The sequence below is a fragment of the Mus caroli genome, unplaced genomic scaffold, assembly GCF_978045245.1.
Source record: "Mus caroli unplaced genomic scaffold, Mus_caroli_1 scaffold_10, whole genome shotgun sequence".
Lineage (NCBI taxonomy): Eukaryota > Metazoa > Chordata > Mammalia > Rodentia > Muridae > Mus > Mus caroli.
In genome coordinates this window covers 7475429-7500723 of record NW_028227265.1, presented here as the reverse complement: position 1 = coordinate 7500723, position 25295 = coordinate 7475429, and the positions used below count along the sequence as shown (strand labels likewise).

At 49.0% G+C, this 25295-nt stretch overlaps 1 protein-coding gene across 13 annotated transcripts in view; it reads left to right on the top strand.

Annotated features, from left to right (window-relative positions):
* Banp (BTG3 associated nuclear protein) overlaps positions 1–25295 on the top strand; it is a 74012-nt gene that overhangs the window by 1264 nt on the left and 47453 nt on the right. For 8 of the 13 annotated variants that reach the window (XR_015048591.1, XM_029480533.2, XM_029480531.2 and 5 more), the window contains exons 2-4: positions 20787–20926; positions 22266–22357; positions 24931–25130. Coding sequence is in view for 12 of the 13 variants with exons in the window: in XM_029480533.2 (XP_029336393.1) it covers positions 20857–20926; positions 22266–22357; positions 24931–25130 (362 nt within the window). In the remaining variant the exon portion in view is untranslated. Of the gene's footprint in view, positions 1–14; positions 917–18242; positions 18307–18359; positions 18661–20786; positions 20927–22265; positions 22358–24930; positions 25131–25295 lie in introns of those variants that run through there. The other 5 variants (XM_085843536.1, XM_085843538.1, XM_029480526.2 and 2 more) reach the window with 5 other exon arrangements.

Below are 25295 nucleotides of genomic sequence, written 5' to 3'. Positions count from 1 at the left end.
TTGCAGCTCCCGCAGCCGGTCGCGCCTCCACTCCCCCTTCCCGCGGGGCGAGAGCGAGAGCGAGAGCGAGATCTCCGGCCGCCCCCGCCCCGCCCCGCCGCCAACCGTCGCCAACGGCCGCGGGGCCGCACGCCGGGCTGGGCGGGGGCCGGCGGGCCGCGGGATGTCCGCGCGTCGCCTCCGTGCCTCCTCCACCCGCCGGGGCTGCGGGACCCAGGAAGCGAGCGGGCGAGCGGCCGAGGCCCGGCGGCCGTGCTCGCGTGCGTTCGGCTCCGGGGCCTCGGCGCCGCCCGGGCCCGCGCCCGGCGCCCCTGTCACGGGCTCGGCGCGCGGGCGCTGTGGCCCTGGCTCGTCCGCCCAAGTCTCTCAGGACTGAGCTTCGCGCTCTGCGCCCGGGCCCTGCGCGCCACCCCGCCGCCTAGGCGGCCCCATCTCCCGGCCGTTGTTGGCGCTCTGCCCCGGTAACCGGGTGGCTTCGCCCTGGTTGGCGCGTCCGCCCGCCTCTGCTCTGCTCTCTGTTGACATCGGGGCCGAGACTGGTGCTCGCTTCCCCACCTAGCGTCACGTCCCCGTCCCGCACAGCCTGGCTCTTTTTTTTTTTTTTTTTCCTTGTGGTGGCCTTTGTTTCTCTGCTCCTGGTGACAGTGTAACTTCTCGGAGATAGTGTGGAACCTCCGGCTTCCCTCCACCTCCTCTCTGCCTTTCTTCTAATCTGGGTTGGGGACGCTTTAGGCGGGTGCAGGTAGGTCCCGAGGTCTTTCGCTGCGCGCCTGGTCAGCTCAGGACGCAGTGTTCCAGTCAGCTTTCTTCATGAGTCCCCAGGGAGCCTCTGCCAAGGACTTCCTTTCTGGTAACTGTTTCCTCCCTGGACCGGCCTAAGGTCTTCTTGGCATTGGAACAGCTCTGCGCTTCGCAGGTATGCTCGGTAGGCGTGTCCTCGAGCGCTGGGAGATTGTCCCAAGAGCCTTTCTTAAAGTCATTACAGAGTTGGCCCCCTCCCCGTCACGCCCCCGCTGCCCCATTTGGGCACACTACTTGAGTTTCTTCATCTTTCTATTCCTTTTTGATTTTCATTCCAGGAAAGAACTTCAGTTTATCTTTCAGCCCTATCTTTTTTTTTTTTTTTTGGCCCTGTGCAGTGCAGTGGCGCAGGACTTTTAATTCCAAGCACTTAGGACACAGAGGCAGGTGGATCTTTGCCAGTTTGAGGCAACCTTGTTTACATAGTGAGACCCTATCTCGGGGGTGGGAACCCACCATCAAAATTGTAGTTTCTGAGCAGGGCATACAGGTACACACACCTTTAGCCCCAGCACTTGGGAGGCAGAGGCAGGCAGATCTCTGACACCATCCTGGTCTACAGAGTGAGTTCTAGGACAGCCAGAGCTACACAGAAACCCTGTCTTGAAAAACAAATTTCTGAATGTATTTGTTCTTTTCTTTTTGTTCAGTAGTTTGTTTCATGAATACATTTTCTCTTTCAGACTGAGAAAACTATTAGGGGTTCTTTTCAGTTCTCTTATCTGATTTCTTGTTTATCACTTTTGGGGGGTGGGGGGTAAATGTTAGCTTCTTGCTTTGGATGGCAGGTCCTCCAATAGTGATAATTATTGCTTAAACCTTAGACTTTAAGTTAAGAGGAAACTGGCAGGGGGCCCTGGGTCTGTGGAGAGGGGTTTAAAAATGGTTTTCCCCACTATTGTCTGGGAGAGCTTGTTACCTTAAGACTTGGAGGACCACATAGCAGACACCTTATGTCTGAGCTGTTTATGCATCTTCCAGGGTTTCCCTTTGCTTGGAAGCTGTTTTGCTTGTCTGAGGTGGCTGTGGAGACTGCTGAGGGCCTGGTGGGGCCTGGAGCCCCACTCCTGTGTCCTGCAAGCTATCTAGATCCTCTGTCAGAAGTTTAAGTCTTTGGCTGTGCTCTATTTTCTTGTGAGCTGATTGTACTCTAGTATTTTAGTGGGGTAAGTGGAGATTGTTTACAAGGCCACTTATCTTGAACAGGAATTTCAAAGCCTGTTGTCTTCATTCAGATAATTTGTCTCCTTCCATTTTTTGGTCTTTGTGATGAATGTGTGCCAGAACATGGTCTCTGGTTGCCTCCAGTTGATTGGGTGGTTCTTTGGTAGGGTACCAGGATGCAGAGGACTGGTCCCACACTGAGATTAGGCACTTTATTTGACTTGTTTGGTGAGCGCTGAGTTTAGCCTCTTCACTTTGTTGCTGGGCTAGTGCAAGTAGCTAGTATATCATGCATGGTTCACTGATCCTGAGGTGTGCAGTGCAGTGTTTGCTGTGCCCATAGCACAGGGATAGCAAGGCGCTGCCTTGGGCTGGCACCCTTGCCTAGAGCCTTGCAGCAGAGTCCACAGCAACTCACACTGATGAGCATTCCTAGGTTCACCTGCAGAGTTAGTCTGTGGTTAAGAATTTCAGAGAAACTGAGTGAGCTTCCTCTTCCCCTTCATTTTCTCTCTTGGCATTGATATCTAAGGGGAAGGTTACCTAGATTATAAAGACCATACACAAGTTTCAGTGTCCCACTGACATCTTTTGTTTGTTTTGTTTCAGGATATAATTCAAGATTCCATACTCTAGTTGTCCTATCTCCTCCAGTCTGCTATTTTCGTTATCCCAAAGTATCCAGTGTTTATAAGTTTTGGCAGGAAAAACGTGCAGTCTCTGGAAAAAGCCCAGCAGATACTGTAGTGTTTGTTGGGTTGAGGCTATGTGGTCAATAGAGACACTGATCTCAACTACCCCAGGAGATAGGCTAAGAACATCAGCTTTCTGCTAGACATGCAGTGTATTCACGAGAACACGTCAGATGCAGGTGGGGAGGGGTGATGACTAGAATTCTGACCAGTGCTGCTCAAGGTGAGGGGCTCAGGGGAAACGGAGGGTCCAAGCACAGGTTCTAGATGAATTCACAGCAGTGGTTTTACTAATGCCACCCCATATAGCTTAGCCTGCTTTCTCGGAATCAGATGTGCTATGGAAACTTAAGGTGTATGGTTGAATGAAGTCCACGATGCAAGGCTGACTATAAAGCCCCATATTACTTAAAGGGCCATTTCAGTTATTTAAATCCAGAAAAAGTTTCCCTGGGAGGGGGGAGACTAGACAGTTGGATGCAATGAGGGCCCCACCCGACAAGAATGTGACACTGAAGTTAGGGCTGTGGTGACCATTGTTAAGGTTTCTTCTGTTCCTAACCCCCTCCCAGGGAACCAGTGAGTGGAAGTGAAGTGCTGCTAACCAGCCTCCTGCACTGTTAGCTGGAAGGAGGAGAGGCAGGAACCTGGAGAGCAGGTGTGGGTGGAATCATAGCAGTTGCTTCCTTAGGCTGCACCAGGGTTGCAGGCAGAAGCTTGCAGTGAGAACTACCTGCCTTGAAATGGTGGGAGGTGCTGCTCTCCTGTCCTTAGTTTTCAAGGGCAGATGTAGAAGCTCACACTGACACTGGCCTGCTTGGATGAGTTAGTCTTACTTAGAGTTGTCTTGGAACTGACACTGGAACGTGGTGGAGGAGCTGGTACCTCCAGAGCATAGAGCCACCACCAAGGGGAATGAAACATTCCTTCCAAGATACTGGATTTGATTCCTGTCTTGAATTAACTTCTTTGTAGTTTTCATGTCTACACAAGAACTGTCCAGTAAGATTATATATGGGCCCATGGTCGAGCAGACAGATTTACTTCCCCAAAAGGAGTCTCCTAATGATGGGCAATTGTGAGATGCTCTAGAGGGAGCAACTACATGGTTGATTGCATTCAGAGGGGGGCTTTGGAAGAATGAAGTCTGGCAAGAGAGGCTGGGGAGGGGGAAAAGATGGAAACAGGTTTCAGCATGTCACTGAAAAACTTGAAAGGTGACATGGAGCGTGCGTGCGTGTGATGGTGACAACCACTGTCTCCTCTCTGGTGCTCTGATGAACATTAACAATTGTTAAGGATTTGTGGGGGGTGGCGATCCTGGTACTCCTGAGGCAGAGGCAGGTGTGTCTGAGTTGGAGGCCAGCCTGCTATACATAGTGAGTTCCAGGACGGCCAGAGCTATGTAGTAAGACCCTGTTTCAAGAAAACCAACCAAAAAACCAAACCAAAGCCAAAACAAGAGAAAAAAACACGTTGTGGCCAAACAGTGCACAGAAAGTGAGCTTGGAGGAGGAGCTGGGAAGGTGAGCAGAAAGACCAAGGGCAGGTGAAGTTGGTCAGGGGCTGTGCTGATAGACCTGCCAGTCAGACACCATGTGTGAGAGTAGCTGTGGCCTGTTTTCCTTTGCATGAGATCAGATGGAAAGTTAGTCTTGTGGAAGCTGGAAATGTGTTTGGACAGACCTGGAAGTAAAACCTTGGTGTGTGTACACCCTGCTGCTATAAACTGAGTTTACTTTGAGGCCAAAACCTGAAGCATCTCCACCTTGCCAACAGACCCGGGGAAGGAATTGGGATGCCTTGCAGTTTCCATGGGCTTGGGCAACCTGTGTGGGAACAGCCTCCTCAAGATGAGCGGATGCGCTGGCTGGAGCAGGGAAGGCGCGGAGTGGAGATGATCGCTACAGTCCACCTTTTGTGCTTTGGATGCATCTCCGAAGATATCAACTCAGCCTTCGTGGGCTCAAGACTGATTTCAAGGCTGTGTGGCCTGTTGACCAGCTGAACATCGTTGCAGCTGTTGGTCAGCTAGCAGCTCTGGTCACGGTTCATGTTTTAGCCAATGACAAGGCAGTGCTTGACTTCAGAACGTCTTGGTTCTGTAAACATAGTAGTCACTTCACAAGGAGTGAAGTGACTGTGATTGCCCTTCCAGGTTTAACATTTCATGGATTTTAAAGATTGTAGGATTTAGGTTATTTACACTTTTGCAAAGTAAAGGGTTTAATACTTACATATATTAACAATATTTCAGAATTCCATAATTCAAATTTAAAACTCAGATCTGCCATGTAAAAGAGGAAGCAGGAAGAGGGTAGTGTTCAAGGATGGAAGCTCCTGCTGCTAGGCCTATAGGTTGATGTCAGTAACCAATTCAGCTCCACCTGCTGCTGCGTTCTCCCAAGATCACAGGAGAGCCATTACTTGGCTCCTTCACCTTGTGGAGATACATCATTCTCATCTTCAGAAATCCCTTCACTAAGAAGTAGAAGACAAGCTGGAGGAGCCCTGCCTTTTCAGAGGTTTACTCTTTCAGAGTGTGCCAGTACCCTTCCTTCTTAGGCTTCTAGTGGTTTCAAGTGTCATTAAATGCTGGTGGAAGCCCTGACTCAGAGCTTGGGATCTTTGTGTTATGGGCAGATAAGAAACTGTGTCTGGCTCTGTGGTCTGTCTTCATTGGTCATCTTTCCTTGCACAGCAGAAGTTGGATGTATCAGGAAGCTGTATCTACACTGCAGAGGCAGACAGTGGCTGCCTTTGGTCCGGGGCTGTGGTTTGTGGGCTCTGTTCTCTCCTACTAAATAATGATACAAGTTGGACACAGGCTAGGGTGGGGGTGGACTGGCAGGTGGGGGCATTTGACAGGTACCCTCCAGTATGCTGCTGAGCCTCACACTCGGGCCCCTGGCTATCTGCTTCTGGTTACAGAGGCTCTCCCAAGCACTTCTGGGGCCAGGTTCGCACTGCTGGCTTGGGCAGCAGGTATCAGGAGGAAGCTGCTGTCTCAGGTACCCTCGTGTACTTCAGGGATTACAGTCTATTTTGGGAAGATGAATATGGCAGTGCCTGCCTTCCAGAATGTTGCTCACAGTCTTAGACTTGGGGACTGCCCTTTTCCTATCACTTCAGACCTGAGGTCATCATTTTCCACCACAGCCTTTGGATTAAAAAAGCCCAAGGTCTTTTGAACAGGAATTGGGTTTCTTTGCTTTAAATAATCACAGGAAAGGGTTATGTAGTTTCCACCTGTGTTTTCAGGTGTCATTTCTCTCACGACAGGCTTACTTAGGCTATTATTATGTCTCAAGCCTTTTATACTTAAATAGGAACTGCTGAAGACATGGGCATTCTCTTCTGCAAACAAGCTCAGTGCGGTTATCACACCAGGGGTTTAATATCTGCTGCTTAAACTAGGTCTTATTCATATTGACTGATTATCCCAATAGTGTTCTTAGTTGTGCGGATGCGGATGCCCCTGGGTGTGGATGTGGATGTTCCTGGGGTTTTGCTACACCTTGTATAAATAAATCTTTCATTAGGGTCTATATTCTACAGAATATAAGCTCAGAAGCATCTATTGTTGACCAAACCACTTGGAATAGCTGTTTCCATTTGAGGACTGGTAAGGCAGAGGCCACAGCTGGCTCTGTCCACGCTGGCTGTTGGATGCAAGTGTGTGGTGATGGGCATGAACGGAGAACCTTTCCATGTCCTCTGATAACATCATTTGGAAAGTGGGAGAGCCTCAACTCTAGCACCTACATTCCTGTTGGGCTTTTTGGGGAGTCCCTGTAGCTCAGGGCTAGGATGTTCATCGGACAGTCTAAATGTTTTGGTTTGTGCAGCTTTTTCCTCCTGACGATTATGTGAGAACAACAAACCTGTTCCCCAAGGCAGAAAGATGGACAGATCTGGTGTTTTAAGCTTTGTTTTCTTAGAAGTCTTGCTGTATAGATCAAGTTGGCCTCCAACCTGCACCAACTCTGCTGCTTTAGGTTCCTAGTGCTGGGATTAAAGGGGTTGACCACATACATGACTATATTTTTCAAATTTTAACTCTTTATTGTGTGTGCACATATGTGTGTAGAGGTCAGAGAACAACTTTCAGTGATATGTTCTTCATGGGCTTGGATTATGGAACTCAGGAAGGTCAGGTTTTGTGTCAACCTGCTGAGCCATTGTGCTAACCCTAAGTATTTGCTTTTTGGTTTTTTTTGTTCGTTTGTTTGTTTGTTTTCGAGACAGGTTTTCTCTGTATAGCCCTGGCTGTCCTGGAACTCACTTTGTAGACCAGGCTGGTCTCGAACTCAGAAATCCACCTGCCTCTGCCTCCCAAGCACTGGGATTAAAGGCGTGTGCCACCACTGCCCAGCAGTAATTGCTTTTAATACAAGCAACAGGTTTTCTTCAAAAAGTTATTCTTGGCAATTGCTTTAAAGTGAAGCAAATAGTTTCTTGGTCTTTTGTTGCTAGCACAGCTGACATTTTTGACAACTGTTGTAGTCATCATCTTTTACTCAGTCACTGGAGTACCACATCCAGATACTTGGTAGCTTTTGAGATGGAGTTGGGACCTGTGAGAGCCTTGTAGGGTGTGTGTGCTCCAGGATACCCTGCTCTGTTGTAAAGCAGGGAGGGGTGTGTCCTGGTCCACCATCTGTGGCATTGCATGTATTTACAGTGTTGGGTATTTTATGCACAGGTCCTGGCATGGGGTATGTTCTGGTTCAGTGAACTGCTATTGTGCTAGGTCCTCCAAGCTAGGGTGTCTTGTTCTTACACATGTGCTGTGTGCACATGGCTCATAGGAGCTTTTCAGATCCGGTTCTTTGGGCTTAAAGGGTTAGTTGTGAAATTTTGTGATATTTTAATGTGTAAGTAAATTAAAAACTAAAATGACTGAAAACTTTAAAAAAAAAAAAAAAGACTGTTCTCATTATGTAGACCAGGCTAGTTTCAAAATTCCAGAGATCTGCCAGCCTCTGCCTACAGAGTGCTGGGACTAAAGGCTTGGCCCACCATGTCTGGCCAGGTCTATGAGTCTTTGCTTTGGTGCTGGTGGGGCAGCATTACAGAGCACACAGAAGAGCATGGCTGGTGTGGCTCAGGTCAGGATTGATGTCTGGAATGTTGACTTAGCAGTGGAGAGGAAGCTGCAGGCTGGGCCTTGTAGATAACAGTTGGAAGTGTATGGAGTGGCTCTGCTCTTAAGGAGGTATAAATATTAGCCATCAAGCAGTGTCTCCTTAGTCCATGTCACTGTTTAAAGTCCTAAAGGCCATGGTTCATGGTTAGAGTGTGTGCTGGTGCTCTGTTCATTTCTAATCCAGGTTGTTGGTGATCTCTGCAAATGTGACTAATAACCTTGTAATAGGCCCTCCTGTGGATGAGCCCAGTGTGCAGATGCCCCTGCCTGCTGCAGGTTAGGTGCTGGGACAACACCTAGTCTAGTGCAGCCCAACAGCTTTTGGTGTGCTGTGTGGTAGAAACAAATAGTGTTAGAGACAGGGTGCCTGCTCCAGTGAAACCTTTATGGGAGCCGAGATGTGTCTCTCCTCTCTCTCTCTCTCTCTCTCTCTCTCTCTCTCTCTCTCTTCCTCTGGTTTTTTGAGACAGGGTTTCTTTGTGTAGCCCTGCTGTCCTGGAACTCATTCTGTAGACCAGGCTTGCTTTGAACTCGGAAATCCGCCTGCCTTTGCCTTTCAAGTGCTGGGATTAAAGGTGTGCGCCACCACTGCTCAGCTTCATCTCATTTTTTTTTAAAGATTTATTTATTATATGTAAGTACACTGTTACTGTCTTCAGACACTCCAGAAGAGGGCGTCAGATCCCATTGCAGATGGTTGTGAGCCACCATGTGGTTGCTGGAATTTGAACTCAGGACCTTCGGAAGAGCAGTCGGTGCTCTTAACCGCTGAGCCATCTCTCTAGCCCTCATTTTTATATCATAAAGTATAGTAGTTCTTTAAAAATTTCCTCCTATTATTTTAAAATGTAAGATAAGCTTTTGGCTCATGAACTGCACGGAAAGAGGTGGAAGGTGGACCTGGTCTGTGGGCCCTGGGTTGTCATTGTGTTGCCCCTATGGGGTTTGTGAGTGAGGAACGGCTGAGGTCATAGGTCGGCCACCACAAAGGGCTGGAGCCACTGAGAGCCTTGGAAGACTAATGCTCTGAGTGGATGGAGCCTTTGAAGGGGGATATGGGCTCGGTGGGACAAACAGTGCCCAGGAGCAGCCAACAGGGGCCGTTTATTCATTTCTACATGGGGTGGGAGGCACACCAAATCTGCCATCAGGGTGTGCCATGGAGACAGGGCGTGTTTGGCACCAGGGTCCTTGGCAGTTGATGCACATAGGTGACAGGTGTGGACAGAGTTGGGATGCTGAGAGGACCCAACAGTAAGAGGGTACCCTGGCACTGTTGAAGGGAGCAGGCCCAGAATGACCAGGTCTGGTAGGCAGCTTTCCCCAGGAGCTGCAGAATGGTGGCTCCTTTTGAGCAGCTGGGAAGAGATGGAGATTCAGGAAAGCCTGGCTTGCAGTTTTGGATGGATACCTGCATACTGCAGCCTGGACAAGGTGAAATGCTGGATAAAGAAAGCACAGGAGAAGCTGGGCAGTGGTGGTGCACACCTTTAATCCCAGCACTTGGAGGCAGAGGCAGCCAGATTTCTGATTTCAAGGCCAACCTGGTCTACAGAGTGAGTTCCAGGACAGCAGGGCTACACAGAGAAACCCTGTCTCGAAAAAAACAAAACAAAAACAACAACAACAAAAAGGCACAGGAGAAGAGAGAGGCAGAGATGGAGGTTGACTTCATGCCTGTGCCTGCCAGCCCTCAATCAGAGGATGGCCCACATTCTTTGGGACATCTGGAACACCTTTCCAGGGGGCATGTGAGGCCAAAAGAATGGAGAGAAATTGTTTATCTGTCAACACTTGGACTCATGGTACATAATTTGTGGTGGCTATGATTGCTGGCTTTTGAATACACGTCAGCTCTGGGGTACCATGCTGTGTTCTTGTGCTTTCTTCAAGGCAGTAGAACATACAATGCCATATTTTTACCCAAGAATGTCCTTGATGGGCTGGAGAGATGGCTTAGTGATTAGAGTACTTGCTGCTCTTCCAGAGAGCCAGGTCAGTTCGCATCGTCTGTGTCTGGTGGCTGAAAGCTGCCTGTAGTTCCAGTTCCAGAAGATCTGATGCCTCTGGTCTTTGAGACTACCTGTACATATTCCCACATGTACACAAACATAATTAAAAGAATAAAAATAAATATATCTTTTAAAAAGATTGTCCTAATGTCACACAGTAAAGCCATTGCTTTTCTAAGTCCCCACCTTAGAGCTCACTTCATCTTTCTGCTCCTGAGATGTGGACAGATGAGAACATTTTACTGGGATTGTTCCAGGACAGCCCTCTGCAGTAATGGAAGCTGTGAGCTGAACTAGCTCATGGGCCACTACGAAAGAAAGCCTGGCCAACGTGGTTTTTCTTACAAATGTACAAAGCCTATCATTCCAGAGGAGTCTGTTGTCAGTGATATGAATCGAGTTGTCAAGTGGGATTAGAATTTTAGGAAGCTGTGTTTACTATTGTGAGCCCAACAGCTTTTTCAAAGAAGAGTCAGTGCTGATGCTTGTTTGGAAGTAGGGTTTCACTACCTAGCCCAGGCTAACCTTGAGATCTTCCTACTTAGTCTCCTGAGAGCTGGGATTACGAGTCTGCTTGCCCAGGCCTGGCACAATGCTGTAGTATCATCATATGTCATATATGGCATCTGTAGCTGCATATACCTAGTGAGCAGGATTTTCTGAAAATGGACAAAAGCTTACACTTCTGTTAGAACTACCCACTGGGCAAGCAGAATAGATCAGTGGGCCTTGAGGAATTCAGGAGCAAAGTTCCCAGTGTGGTTTCAGGCTCTGCTGCAGCCAGACTTCATTCAGTAAGTAAAGCAAGTGCTGAGTTTTAGGGTCACTACAAATGAGTGTATCCGTGTGCAGAGGCTGTTGAACTGCTAGTACGCTGAAGTCGGGCTGCATCCAGAGCCAAGCATTCTGCCAGCCTATGTACATAGCTGTAGCTTGGCAGTTAGGGAGCCTGTGAAAGGGCAAAACTGTCACTTTTCATGATGCCTTTATTTTGAAAATTGTAGCTCTTTTTCATTAAAAAGTATTTTGTATGTTAATATGTTTAAAAAGTAAAATTTCAGCTCCATGGTTGTGGTTCACACCTTTAATCCTAGTACTCAGGAGGCAGAGACAGAGGCAGGCAGATCTCAGAGTTCAAGGCCAGCCAGGTCCACAGAATGAGTTCCAGGACAGCCAGGAGTTCTAGGACAATCAGGGCTACACAGAGGAACTGTCTTGAGAAAAGGGGAGGTGGGGGACAGAAAGAAAAAATTTCCGTAACTATAATTTGAAAAGAACATGCAATACTCAAACACCTTCTGGTATGATAGCAGATGGGGTTTAATTATGTACAGCTCTTTGGGCCTCACTGATTTTAAGGTGTTGCAGTGGATCCTAATCCCAAAAGTCAGAAGTACTCGGGCTATGCCTGTGAGTGTTGTGGGACAAGCCTAAGCTGAACCTCTTATCTCCTAGATATTTGGATTTCTTTCTTTCTCTCTCTTTTTTACTTGTTTACATTGAAACAAAGTCTCCTTATGTGGCTTTGGTTGGCCTGGAATTTGGCTAGGGAGGCTACCCCAACCTCAGACTCACAGAGGTCCTCCTGCCTCTGCCACTTACTTGATTGCTGTCATTAAAGGCAGAACTATGTTGGCTTTCTTAGGTAATCTTTAGCTGTAGTTGTGTGTCCAGAAGGCTGTCTGGCACCATCACACCTTTGGCCTGATGTCCACTGTCTAGGAGAAAAGCACTTATGCAGAACCAGCGGTGGAGGCTCCTTGGCCTGCTCTTGATGTGGATGAAGCAGGTCTGTGGGGGCCTGTGCCTGGCACTTACGGGAGGAGGCCTTTGTGTGGGGAAGTGTTAGAGTGACATTTACTCAGCATGATCAACCTCGAAGGGGAGCAGCTTGACCTCAGGTTTGCTCTTTCCTAGAGTAGCTGTCTTCAGACACTCCAGAAGAGGGCATCAGATCTCGTTAGGGGTGGTTGTGAGCCTCCATGTGGTTGCTGGGATTTGAACTCGTGACCTTCAGAAGAGCATCTCGCCAGCCCCCTCTTTCCTAGTCTTAACTTGAAACATTTTTTAGAGGCTCTGTCTCAAAGAAAAACAGTGCTGCTTGTGTTTTCCAAAGGGTAGGGAGGGCAGGAGCCCTGGGAAAAGGGTCTCTTGCCTCCTGTGAAGCTCACTTAGAGTCTGAGTGCCATTTTCTAACTTGTTTCATTCATTCATTCATTTATTCATTCATTCAATGTGTGCCCACATGCCTGCATGTAAGTGACAGGGATAAATACTGGGTGCGGTCTGTCACTCTTCCTTGTGCTCCTAGCCAGTGTTTCTCACCGAACCTGGGGGCTTTTCCCTATGCTTAGCCTGGCAATCCAGCAAGTCTCTGAAGAGCTGCCTGCCTCTGCCTCACCAGCCCTAGGGTCTTTCTGTGGGTGCTGGGGAGCTGAACTCGGGTCCTCACGTGTGCACAGCAAGCACTTCACTCACTGAACCATCTCCTCAGCCCCCATAGCACTTCACACACCGAGCCGTCTCCTCAGCTCCCATTTGTTCTTTTTGCCCTTTGTCCCAAGTGTATTTGGGGGAAAAAGCAAGCCAAACTTTCCCATGTGCCCTAGTTAATAAAACAATGGATCTTGTTGCTGACCTCCTGGCTTTTGGATTTTATTTCTTAGTGCTCCTGTGTCCTGAAAAGACTTGGGTAATCTTTGGTGTTCCAACAGCTTCCATGTTCCTGGAGACTTGGCTGCCTAAGTACCACTCTGCTACTTCTTTTTTTTTTTAGATTTATTTATTTATTTATTATATGTGAGTACACTGTAGCTGTCTTCAGACACTCCGGAAGAGGGAGTCAGATCTCGTTACGGATGGTTGTGAGCCACCATGTGGTTGCTGGGATTTGAACTCGTGACCTTCAGAAGAGCAGTCATGCTCTTAACCACTGAGCCATCTCACCAGCCCCCACTCTGCTACTTCTTAAAGTGGACAGGAAGTAACAGTTGCTATTCTGATAGTTATATTTAATGTAATTTATTTTTGGGACACTATATAGCCTAAGCAACCTGGAATTTGCTATGTATGTTGAGCAGTCTGACCTTAAACTCACAGAGATCCACCTGTCTCTGAATCCCAAATGTTGGAGTCAAAAGTGTCTACCAGTGCCTTTGTCTGTATCCTTATTATTTCGAAACTGTGGTCTTGGCATCCCAGCTCTGGTGGATCTTTAAGTCTCCAGAGCAGAGCAGTGCACTGGGGACACTGTGGGACTTTTGGGACGAGAATACATTCTTTCCACTCCTGCAGTGTTTCTGAGAGTACCTTTTGCATACACTGTGTCCTGAGTAAATCCGTTCCTCACTTGTTTCACTAAGGGCTGCTCCTGGCCTTTTAGCTTTTGCCAACAGTGAAGCATATTTTTATCTTCTATAAAGTGAGGCCGGACAAGCCATGGATGCTTTCCACAGCCCTTTCCAGACATGTCAGGAACACGCTAGGCTCTCACTGGGGGCATGTGCAGTGGGCTTACTAGACTCACTGCTGGACAGGCATCTGGTGACTGGCATGTCATTCCAGCCCAGGGCTGTGTGTCTGGCTGCCTTGTCTTGCTTCCTGTGGAAATAACCCCACCAAACCAGATGTGGCATGAAGGCTCCTGGAGAGGCTTGATGTAAGAAACAGCTCTGAGATGCCTGTCCTCGAGGCTGACGGGAAAGAAGCCATTTGTCTCAACATCCTGTATGATGTGGTTCATGCCGTGACTGAGACAATCCCAGTGGGGAATGTGCTGGAACACAGTGAGCCTTTGTTCAGTCATTTTCTCTTCTGCCTTCATCGCTTTTCATGTCATGAGAGCCGGTGCTCTGGAGTGTTTCCCTTTTTAATCTTCACCCCTAAAATGAAGCTTTATGCTCTAAATAGTGTTGTGTGTCCCACCCGTCCCATCCTATGCTGGTGACCAAACCCATGCTCCACCATGAGCTACACCCACAGGCCTCTGCTTACTTTTTAATTTGAGACAGCTTTTTTTTTTAATTTTTAAAAGATTTATTTATATTTATTTATTTAATGTATATGAGTGCTCTATCTGCATGTATACTTTCTTACCAGAAGAGGGCATCAGGTCACATTATGGGAATTGGACTCAGGACCTCTGGAAGAACAACCAGTATAAACTCAGCCATCTCTCCAGCTCCATGTTTTGTTTTTTAAATTAATTTTTTTTGAGACAGGGTTTTTCTGTAGTTCTGGCTGTTCTGGGACTCACTCTATAGACCAGACTGGCCCCAAACTCAGAGATCTGCCAGCTTCTGCCTCTTGATTGATGGGATCAAAGGTGTGCATCACCACTGCCCGGCCTGCCAGCGGGACAGGCTTTATTAAGTGGCCCTGCCTAGGCTCAGCTGAATGACTCTGTAGCCCCGCAGGCCTCGAGCTCACTCTTCCATCACAGCCTCCCAGTACAGCGTTCAAAGGTCCCGTATTAATACTTCAGTTTTTTCTCATGGATGCTGCAAATATTTGAAAACACATTTGTAGTTAAATATTTAGTTACCATGGCATATTGCTGACTGACAGGCCGCCGAGCAATCAGCATTGACAGCCAGTTTGTCACTCACAAGCTGAGCAGCTGAGTTTATGCAGTTATTCAGTGCATTCAGTGCAGGCTCAGAGACCAGAGCACAGGCACAGGTGCTGTGAAGACGTAGTCTATGGTTTGTAATTAATTTGTGTGTTTGAGATAGAATCTCATAATGCAGCCCTATCTTGCCTAGGACTTGCCATGTAGACCAGAGTGGACTTGAATTCACAGACATCTGCTTCCCGAGGGCAGGGATTACACATGTGGTGCCACCGTGCCTGGTTTTGGTTTTTTATTGAAATGTAATAATGTTAATTTTTGTGGGGACTGGCATAATTGTATGTACTAATGAGGCACGGTGTGACTTTTCCACACAGTGTACTGTCAGCACTGGCCAGCCCAGGGTAAATGGGTTCACCTTACCGGTGGGTTCTCAGTGGCAATGCTGATGTCATACTGGTGTCTGTGTCTGGCATGAACATTGGCCCCATATCAGCTGCAGGATGCCTGCGAGAGGGCGGTTCAGTTGCTCACAGGCTCCAGCTTTCAGCAGTGCCTGGGAGGCAGATGCTTAGCAAAGCAGATCTTTATGAAGTATAGTAAGCCAGAGGAAAGTGCTTATCCATAAAGCAGGACCCGGGACCAGGGAGGTGGGTGCTGGTGTCCTTCAGGCATGATTTAGTGTCACTGAAGAACCTGTGTGGGAACAGAAAACACGTGGGAAAGGGCGAAGGGGCTGTCTGATTGGAAGAGACAGGGCTGGGGGTGGAGGTGGGATGACTAGACAGGTCCAGTGAGTGAGCAAGGAAGAGAGCCCAAGATGGATGCTGCTGGTCCACCTGCTGAGGACACAGAAACTCTTCAAGCCACTGCAGCATGAGCCCAAGAAATCTTGTCTGTCTCTGATGTGGCTCTTGAGCTGCTGTTGAGAGCTCTGGAGCAGAAGGCGGAGAACCCTGGAAAACTGCACATGAATCCAGATGTTAGGTGATGCCTGGGTGCAGTCAGAGCCTGAGGCAGAATCTGTAGGAGAGAATAAACCTCCCAGGCCCAAGCTTTGGCCCAAGCAGCTGGGGAACATGGGCTACTGCCAACGGGGAGCCGTACCTGGGTTAATATCCAAGGAGGGACCTGTGCTGAGAGAGTGCTGTGTGGTAGGGGTGTGAGTGACATGAAGCTGAGCACCAGGCCTTCAGTGCCCATTGAGCACTGGGCCTTGCCCTGGCTCCCTGTAGGGAGGGAACTAGTTGGTTGGGAGCAGGCAAAGACCTAAGAACAATGGCCTGGGGAATAGCCCTGCAGGAAGCCTAGGCACAGTGTGTGTGGTATAGGGCCAGCCTTGCTGGAGAGAAGCCAAGGCCCTAGAGCTGGAGCAGCCTGGTAGGAAAGACTGACACTCAGGGGGCTCAGGAACAGCAAGGAGGGAGCAAATGGAGGGAGCACTGAGTGCCCTGGAACACTTGGCACCCTGGAGGGAGGCCTGGGGGCGGGGCAGGAAAGCAAGGCCGTCTGTGGGGCCCTGGCAAGGGCCAGTGGAGGTAGTGTGACTGACACACTAGTCCAGGGGTTCTGAGGAGTTCAGTCAAGGTGCAGGGAGGGGCAGAGGGTGGGGCGGGGTCTGTGGTGAGATGGGTTAAAGAGGGCCTCACTAGATAATTAGACTGAGGCTTAAGCCTCGAATAGGTTCGACATCCAGTGCTGGGGGAAAATGTTTGAGGTGCTGTTGGGATTTGATGCCCGTGCTAACTCTGCATGGAACTACCCTGACCTAGAGACGCTAAGCAACCAGTAACTAATAAGTAAGTCACGCAGAGGCACGCCACTCAGATCCTGGGGCCTCTGCCTCCCCGAGGGAGGTGTTCTACCCCAACCCCGGGTACTGCCGTGCCAGGTACAGGAAGACACGTGCAGTTCCTACACACTGACCTGGGACTTCCCACTGGTGTGCCTTTCTGTGGTGTATTGGGGTAGCATGATTAAATCATTCTTTCATGTTAACACGTGGTGGGGCCACCCCTCACCTTGCTGTACCCCTGCTGAGTGCTTGCGTTGTGACTTTAGTGGACTGCGCTTTTTCCACGTGCACCCTGGAAGCTTCAGCACTCTAAATGGTAATTGCAGTCGGAGTCTTTATTGAACATTAGTCTTAGTCCAGCTGTTTTATTACATTAGGACTGGATTCTCCCCAGGCCTTCTGAGAAATGGCAAAGCTAATTTGCCAAAATGGCAACTGCGTGCATGTCTCTCTGTTCCAGTTTTCTTGGGCCGCTTGCCCTAGTTTTTTTTCTATTGAAACCTTCACTGTTAGCAGAATTTTAAATGTTTTTATCCTGGCAACAGGAGCATTTGGATAAACAGCGAGGAAGGAGGGCAGTGGTGTCCTTGTTTGGAGGAGGTCAGAGTTCAGGGTTTTATAGCCAGTCCAGAGTGTTTTCCTAAGCCATTTGCAGAGCTTTTAGGAAGCAGGAAGGTGCCGGGGTTGGGCATTTAAAAGCCTCTTCCACTGGCCCCTTAGGAGAGGCAGGCACAGCTCATGGAATCTCTGGGTTCCGGCCACAGAGCCAGAGTAAGCGGGTGTAGACCAGGCAGTTGTTAAATGTTCTTTTTGACAAGGCTGTCTGTAGCAGGTGGCCTGGATACAGGGCTAGATGCACACGTGTGAGGAACTGGTCTCTTCCTCTACATCTTCACTTTCAGATGGAGAAGGCCCAGGCTGCAGGCCAGTTCCCTCTGGAGGAGAGTCCCCAGAGGCTCCTGCACTTGGGTAGACTTGTAGGAGTGTCCAGGCTTTTGACATTGTGACAGATGTAGACTGTTATCTATGAGGTTCATGTATAAAAGCCATGCAATCAAAGCAAAGCTTGCTTTTTGAAGTGAGCACTTCTTACTCCCCTAGGGTGAATGTGGCTTGTGGGCTGTGGGTTGGACAGGTCTTGGAGCTGCACCTGCTGCAGATGAAGCTGGGATGGTGAGTCTCTGTCTGGTGGCATTTGTCCTGAGGTACTGAGGCAGGCATGCTGGTGATTCTAGTATCTTTGCAGCCTTGAAAAGGGCAAAGACTTGTCTGTCTGCATTTTCCTAGAAAACGGTCTGTAGTGTATTTTCAGTTCTTTGGATTTGCTAGAGCCTGGACTACTTTTAGTCTAGTCCTGAATCTGGTTGGGTGGCTTTAGTAAGGTGAAGGCCGCTGCCTCGGCTCAGAGCTGAAGTTTACTCTTTGCTTCTTTATTTGGAAGCAAGAAGATTGAGTTTCGGGCTGGAGAGATGGCTCAGTGGTTAAGAGCATCGACTGCTCTTCCGAAGGTCCTGAGTTCAAATCCCAGCAACCACGTGGTGGCTCACAACATCCATAATTAGATCTGACGCCCTCTTCTGGTGCATCTTGTTGAAGACAGCTACAGTGTAGTTAGATATAATAATAAATAAATCTTTAAAAAAAAAAAAAGAAGACTGAGTTTCTGGTACTAGGTATGTTATCTTTCAGCTGTGGCTGCTCTGTCTTTCAAGTTCCTCCTCAGAGACCTTGGAAAGGGGCGGGCACAGAGGCCTGGGGGTGCCTGGGGTGCTGCATCTGTGTGACAGCCCACTGCCCAGCTTTCTGCTGCTGCTAACGACCCCGCCGGCCCGGAGGTCCGTTACACTGCTCTTTTGAGTGAGTCTTTGTACAATACATGCATATGCTGGCAGGTCCCTGTGTCCAGGGAGGACTCCCAGAGTCATCCCAAGGACCCTGCAAGTCACTGGGGCCCCGTGGCGTGTCAGGTATCAATGTCGTCAGTTATCCAGCAGGTGGAGCACCTGCCCATGCTTTGGCCTTTCCTTGTGACTGATTTTTTTTTTTTTTTTTTTTTTAGGCTTAGTGTCACAGGTTTACTGGTCTTTCCTACTGCTGTGAAAAGAAAAAAAGAATTGGCTTAGGTATAGCAAGTATTTTTTCCAGTTTGAATTTTTTCTTAAAGAACCCCTTTGATTAAATACAATGCAAGCCAAAGGTGTGTAAGGTGTATAAGGTGTGGTGACCTACACTCATGGGCTGCCTTTCTGCCACTCATTCACACACATATTTCCATCACGCGACCCAGACTTGAATTTCTAATTGTTGTTTGGTTTTGCCCTTTCCTTGGTTTTGTCAATTTTAAAATCTACTTTTAATTTCTACAGACCTCCCACCATCTCTCCTGTTACTGTGTTGATAAGATGTGTCATCTGGGGTGCAGTACAACACTTCATTCATTCATTCATTCATTCATGGCCTGTTTGATTTTTTGCAAGGTGAGAGACCCTGGTGCCCTCTTTCTCCACAGAGCTGGTAAGGAGAAAAGCCGAGTCTCCAGTGGTTCTTCACCTCACTGCAGCCGTTAGACTGGCTGATGTCAGCATTTTCATGTTTGCCCAAAGTAGGGCCTTCACATCGGTCTGTGTGTCCTGTCATTGTTGAGCCTAGCCATGTTTGTGGGACCCTTACTTGAAGTGTGATGACTGCCTCCTTCAGATGGGAACTCAGTGATTTCATAGTGTCCTTATATGTGGTCCAACAAGTCTGGGCTTAGCGTCTGTGTTTCTTGTTTGGAATATGGAATTACCCTTTTTCAAGGAATCTGGCTGTTGATCACCGCAGCCAGGCTCTAAGGACATAGCCTGCTACAGGGCCTACTGCTGCTCTTCCTTCAGTGGATGGGGCAGAGTATATCAGCACATGCCCACACCTGCGTTTGCCCTTCCTGTCAGATTGTGGTGCCCAGATCTATACTTGGTCACTCTTAGACCATGATGTCAGCTTCTGCACCTCTCAGGAGTATTCAGCAGGATTGGAGTGCCAGGTGTCCTGAGAGCAGAACAAGACATATGCAGCTACTTAGCAGGGACTCCCAGTGGCCCTTGCAGCAGTTACTGAAGATGGTTAGAATTTATTTTATAGGGAGTTCTCCCCATTTGAAAAAGTTACATTGTATCTATTGTCAGAGCAGCGGTGGGCTCCTCCCTCTGCCGCTCTCCTGAGTGTCCAGTACCCTCAGCTGACTTGGTCTCTTCTACTCATTCTCATTTTCTGAAGTTGTTTTATTTTTGCAGATTCTTTACCACACATTTGTGTATGAGGGTGCTATTCCTAGACACTATATATGGATCAGAGTGCTGTCTTTAGACTTGATAGTGATTTTTGTTTAGATATAAAATTGCTGGCTCATACTTCTTTCTCATAGTCTCATTTTATTTTATTGTGTGTATGAGTGTTTTGTCTGCATGTAAGCCTGTCCATTCTGTATAATGTAGTGCCGCAAGAGGTCAGAAGTGGGCGTCAGATCCCCTGGAACTGAAGTTAAAGATGGTTGTGAGCTGCCATGTGGGTGTGGGATGTCTCTGCAGTCCTTCATCCCTCCAGCCCTCTCATAGCATCTTAGATATTTTAATTCACTCTTTCTTTGTCTGGTTTGATTGAATTCTCTTTGTTGTAAGCCATCTGCTCCCTTGCGTGGATGTGTAAGGGAGAAATCTTTCCCTCTGCGTATCTGCATACCCTTCAATAAATGGTTCCAGCACACGGAGCTCCACTTCCCCTTTCAGGAGTCACTTTCCTGGCCTCGGAACCTGGGGCCCTGTGCTGTTACTGCTGAGCTGTGCTTCAGCTGTGCTTCAGGAGGTGCTTGGGTGCGGCCCTGAGGTCATTTCCTTGCCACACTTGCTCTCGTGTCTCCCAGCGCTGGCTAACTGTTGGCCTTTCCTCGCCTGTCTTCTCGGTGGCGTTTTGGAACATTCCCCTCAGTCCTTTTTACTTCCTTCCGTTCATTCGCTTTCCTGTTGGTCTTGTTAAGGTTCTACCTGTTCTATTTGTTTACTCGAGGTTTTCTAACTTGGTCTTTCTGTAACTGTTCATTTTTAACCGTTTATTTAGATCTGTGTTGATGGACTGGACCTCACTTTCATGTTGGAGCATAAGGTGTTTGGTGGCTTAATCAGAATGTCACAGGAGCTGGAGGGAAGTCACAGACCGATCTGACAGGGGTGTTTCTTGAGGGCAGGGTGTCCGGAGGGCCACGCAGCTATGCTGGTCTCTGGGATGTGCTCATCACTGAGCGGCCTCGGCCTTGAGGAGAAGGTGGTGCATAGCAGAGTGTTTTCATAGGCAGCGGGGGCCTGGAGATGCTAGACTTAGCCTGCAGGTCCCAGACCTGCTTCTAGCCATGTGTTGGAGGTGGAGTGAGGAATGGGGAAGTGAGGCTCTCATTCCACTATTTAGGGGGGAAAGCCACGAGTTAGTTATCTCTGCGTGCTTGAAAACCAAGTAAAGCCCTACAGTGAAGCGTCTGCAGACCTTTAGACCCTTTCGGTGCACAGAGCTATAAGCTGTCCCACACTGGGGTACTAATCATCCCTTCTGGTTCTTGACATTTGTTTTGCAGGTGACAGAAACCCCATACCCTGTGACTTCTGGACTCTTGCTTATCAGTGTGCCCCTTTCTCGTGCTCTGGATGATGTCAGAGCAGGACCTGGCGGATGTGGTTCAGATTGCAGTGGAAGACCTGAGTCCTGATCACCCAGGTACAGCCGTGAGACAGGAGATGCACTGTTGCTCTCCCTGTCTTTTCAGTATCAAAGCCACTCTGCTGGACTTCATTCCCCAGTAAAGCAGACACAACAGTGATGCCAGCCCTGTGTGAAAATTTAAATCATAGGATGGTAGCAGGGCTGCCTGCATGTGTGCTTGTGTACACACACACACACAAGCATGTGTCCACACATATTTATTTCTGCAAAAAAAGAGTTCTGGCCATTGCTCTAGATGGCTGCTGTGCGTTGCCCAGGGAGGAGACAAGGCTGACACAGAGCTGTAGGTAGTAGTCTAGTCTTTTCTATTGCGAGTGAGCACACAGAGGCTGGAGACATGCACAGGCAATCAGTGAGAAAAACTGAACTAGTGACATGAAAATATTCATGGCATAAAGTCAGTCAAAATGCTGAGCACAGAATTCTGGGAAGGTGGCTATATCAGGCCAGAGCAGTGGCTCAGTGGTTAGGAGTGCTTTCTCTTTCCCAGAGGACCTGGGCTTCTTCCCACATTGGACAGCTTCCAACCACCTATAACTCCTTCTGGCTTTTGAGGGCATCCCACACAAATTGCATACATTCACACACACACACACACACACACACAAATATATATATATATATATATATATATATGTATATATAAATAAATAAATAAAAGTAAGCTTTAGGGAAATGATTGCTCCTGTATGAGAACAGGACTAGTCCGTGCAGTCGCTATAGAGGTGCAGTGTGCAGAGGTAAGGTGTAACTGCTCTTTGGCTCTGTGATCGTCACTTTAATACGTTGGGATGGTACTGTAGAGGTTGGAGTTGGGGTTATCTTGCTTATCTGAAAGCAGGCCTTAAAGGTCAGCAGGAACTGTTTGTGGGCGGCTCTTGAGCAGTTCAGCTTCCGTGTAAGTCAGCGTGTTGGCTGTGCTAGATTGGGGCATATGACATGCAGAGAGGGTTGTGGCTGTCAGTATGTACATGCTCTCAGTCCCATGTAGGGAGTGGGCCCAGGACCTTCAGGCCAGGCCAGGTGAGGGTGCTTTTGATTTTACAGTGACGAAGCCGCAGATACACTAAACAAAGTGGGGAAGAAGTCACAGGTGACGCCTCAGTGTGGCTTGCCCACCAGGCTCCGGAGAGTATCGATTGGGTGGTCTGATTTTGGTGGGGATGGATGAGGGAGGGCCTGATTTCTGCCTGGCTGAGGATTTTAACAAAGAAATGGCTGTGCCGTTTTCATCAGCCTCAAGGTGCCGGCACTGTGTTCAGCTGTAGAGTCACAGAGCCCCAAGGAACTCAGCATGCTCACTCCAGCTTCTGTCTCTGTGGTTGCTTTTCAGTTGTTTTGGAGAATCATGTCGTGACAGATGATGATGAACCTGCCTTGAAGCGCCAGCGACTAGAGATCAATTGCCAGGACCCCTCTATAAAGGTACCATGTGGCTCCTGTGTGCACTGTGTAACCTCTATAAAGGTACCGTGTGGCTCCTGTGTGCACTGTGTAACTTTCTACCATCAACCTGGGCTTAGAATAGCAGAACCAGCCCTCTTGCAGCTCTACAGTGGCAGGGCCACACCTTCTGGGATTCTAGGGAGGCTCTCCCTGCCTTCTCTGCTGTGACCTATTGGTCCCAGCCTTATCACTCGAGTCCATGCCTGAGGCCTACCCTCACTCAGGCCCAGATGGGTCATTTATTTAAATACATGTGCAAAGAGCCTTTTTCCAGATGAGGCCACAGGAAGGGCCTGGCCCTGTAGTATGGAGATGCCACTGAAATGCTGCAGAAAGCACAGGCCAGGTCCTTCCGGCAAAAGACAGGAGGAAACACTGGACTTGGGAGAGGACCAGCGAAGAGTCTTCCTGTGCGTGCGGAAGCCTGCCTCAGGTGGGAGGAGGGCTGAGGTCACTGGGCCACCCCCAAGTCCTGAGCTTTGCTGGCTGCGGCTGGAGGCTCCTTAGGTGGTCGGTGCATTGCTTCCAGATCTGCTTGTCTGCAGAACACGAGGTGAATATTATTATAGGAGAGAAGTTTATAAGAGTGACTCAGATGACACCAGTCCTCGTCACAGGCTTCTCTGTGTCAACTGTGACTTCTTAAGATGCTCAGTTCACTCTGGTGACAAGAAGGTAGTGCCAGCTGAAGCTGGGAATTCAGAATCTACTCAGGCCAGAAGGGGCACCACGCACCTTTAACCCTGGCACTTGAGAGGCAGAGGCAGGCAGATCTCTGAGTTTGTGGCCAGCCTGGTGTACATATTGAGTTCTGGAACAGCCAGGGCTACGTAGAAAGAAGCTATCTCAAAAAAATATTGAGTGAAATCCACCTTGACAGCATCAGATCTCAAAGTAACCCATGACCTTAACTGTAGCCTAGAGCACACAGAGAAACAGACCATGGAGGAAAGCTGCTGCCTGGGGTCTGCTGGAGACACTGTCCACGTGTGCTGTCGCATGCAGCCGTGTGCTATCACGGGATTGGAAGACATTCACATGCCAAATTGCCAAAGTAATTCTCACCAGACAGGTCAGGGCTGTTTGTGGGCACCTGACCTGTGGAGCAGTGTCAGGAAGAAGAATGCCGTCTCTCTCCTCCTCTATGGGTTTGCTTGAGATGTTAGTTAGTCTGTAACAGGGATCTTCCTCTCTCAGTTGGCCACCATGTAGTTGTCATGGTGTCTGCCTGCACTGCCGACGCTGCTCCGTTGATAGCCGAGTGGACACTGGGGATGAGCTGAGCGCTGCTGTTTGTTCCCTCGCAGGCACAGCCTTGCCCCTAGAGAGCATGGTCAGCGGGGAGCGTCAGGTCTTCTCCTTCACCTTTTTCTTCCTAGTCTTTCTGTGGAGAGAGGCCTTTAAACCAGGGGTCCGGGTGCTGGTTAATTACGGGAAGTGTAGGAGTGAGGCCCGCAGCACTGAAGAAGAATCTTCTCTAACTTGTGCTGGGTCTGGCAGAGGATGTGCTCAGTCGGGGTAGATGTGAGGACTTTGGGCATGCAGCTCTTTCCATGGCTGCTCCTAACTGCTGTGCATAGCAGAGAAATAGAGCCAGCTCAGGGTTCTTCCGGGCCGTGTCTGGCTGCTCAGAGTGCTCTGACCCATGCATTCATGCTTTGCCGCACCCGGTTGTTGTTGCTGTGGTATCTGCCTCTGTGGCTGTTATGATTGTGATTCTGCTCTGTGATTCCCTTTCAAGCTAGAGCAGAGATGGCTCCCACTAACTTGGACTGGGTGCAGAGGGGCACGCTGTTCTGCCTGCCCGTGCTCTGAGGTCCAGCACCAGCCTGACCCTTTGCTCGCATAGGCTAGCACCTTCTTTCTGAGGTGCCCGAGGCTGCATTTCTCTTCCAGCCGAATCCTCATTGTGTTTTCTTCAGTGGCTGCTGGCTGTACGCAGCTGAATGATTTCCTGTTCCCACCGGCACCCAGAATGCTGCCTGGGAGGGCTCTCTTCACAGTAGAGTTCCTGTGTGCGCTGCCATGTACATGGTAGCTTGTGACAGGACTGGTCCTTGGGGGAGCAAAGCCATCCCATCTGCTCTGTGTTGAGCTTACCGTGCACATGGCCTGCTGCTGACTTCCAGCTTACTAGTTGGAAACTGCTCCTCTTGTGGGCCACTAGGTGGCACTCTTGATATTTAGAAGGTCCCTGGAAGGGGTCCTTGACAGATTTCAGTGAGGAATAGCCGTGTCCAGCCATCTTCTTTTGGTTTTCAGGGTTCGGAGCGTAGTCTTATCTGTCAGCATTAGAAAGATTTTGTAGCTTTACTGTATAAATATCTGGATGAGCATAGTGACAAGCTTGTTACTCCACGGCTTCAGTAAAGGTGAGATTGCAAGGGCTTATTAGACACAGAGGGCTGCACTTCTCACTGAATATGTTGGCTTGGCCCAGGGCTCACTCAGCTAAATACACTGGGTAGACTTAGGAGCCAGCTAGGGTCCTAAGGACTTGCTGCTCACAGTGGAAGACACCCTCTCTGAAGCTTTTCTGTTTTCATTTCCAGTCTTTCCTGTACTCTATTAACCAGACGATATGTTTGCGGTTGGATAGCATTGAGGCCAAGCTGCAAGCTCTCGAGGCCACTTGCAAATCTCTGGAAGAGAAGCTAGACCTGGTCACCAATAAACAGCACAGTCCCATCCAGGTCCCCATGGTGGCAGGTTCCCCACTTGGCGCCACCCAGACCTGCAACAAAGTGCGATGGTAAGTCCAGAAGACCGAGGCTCTGCAGGCCACCCTGGGAAAGCGCTCCGTGCCAGCCCAGGCGCCGCTGTTACTGATCTGCCCTCGCCCCGGATATCTGCCCTGGTGCTTCCATGGGGCTGGTTTCACTTAGACCGAAACCAAACACAGGCTCTGCTGGAACGG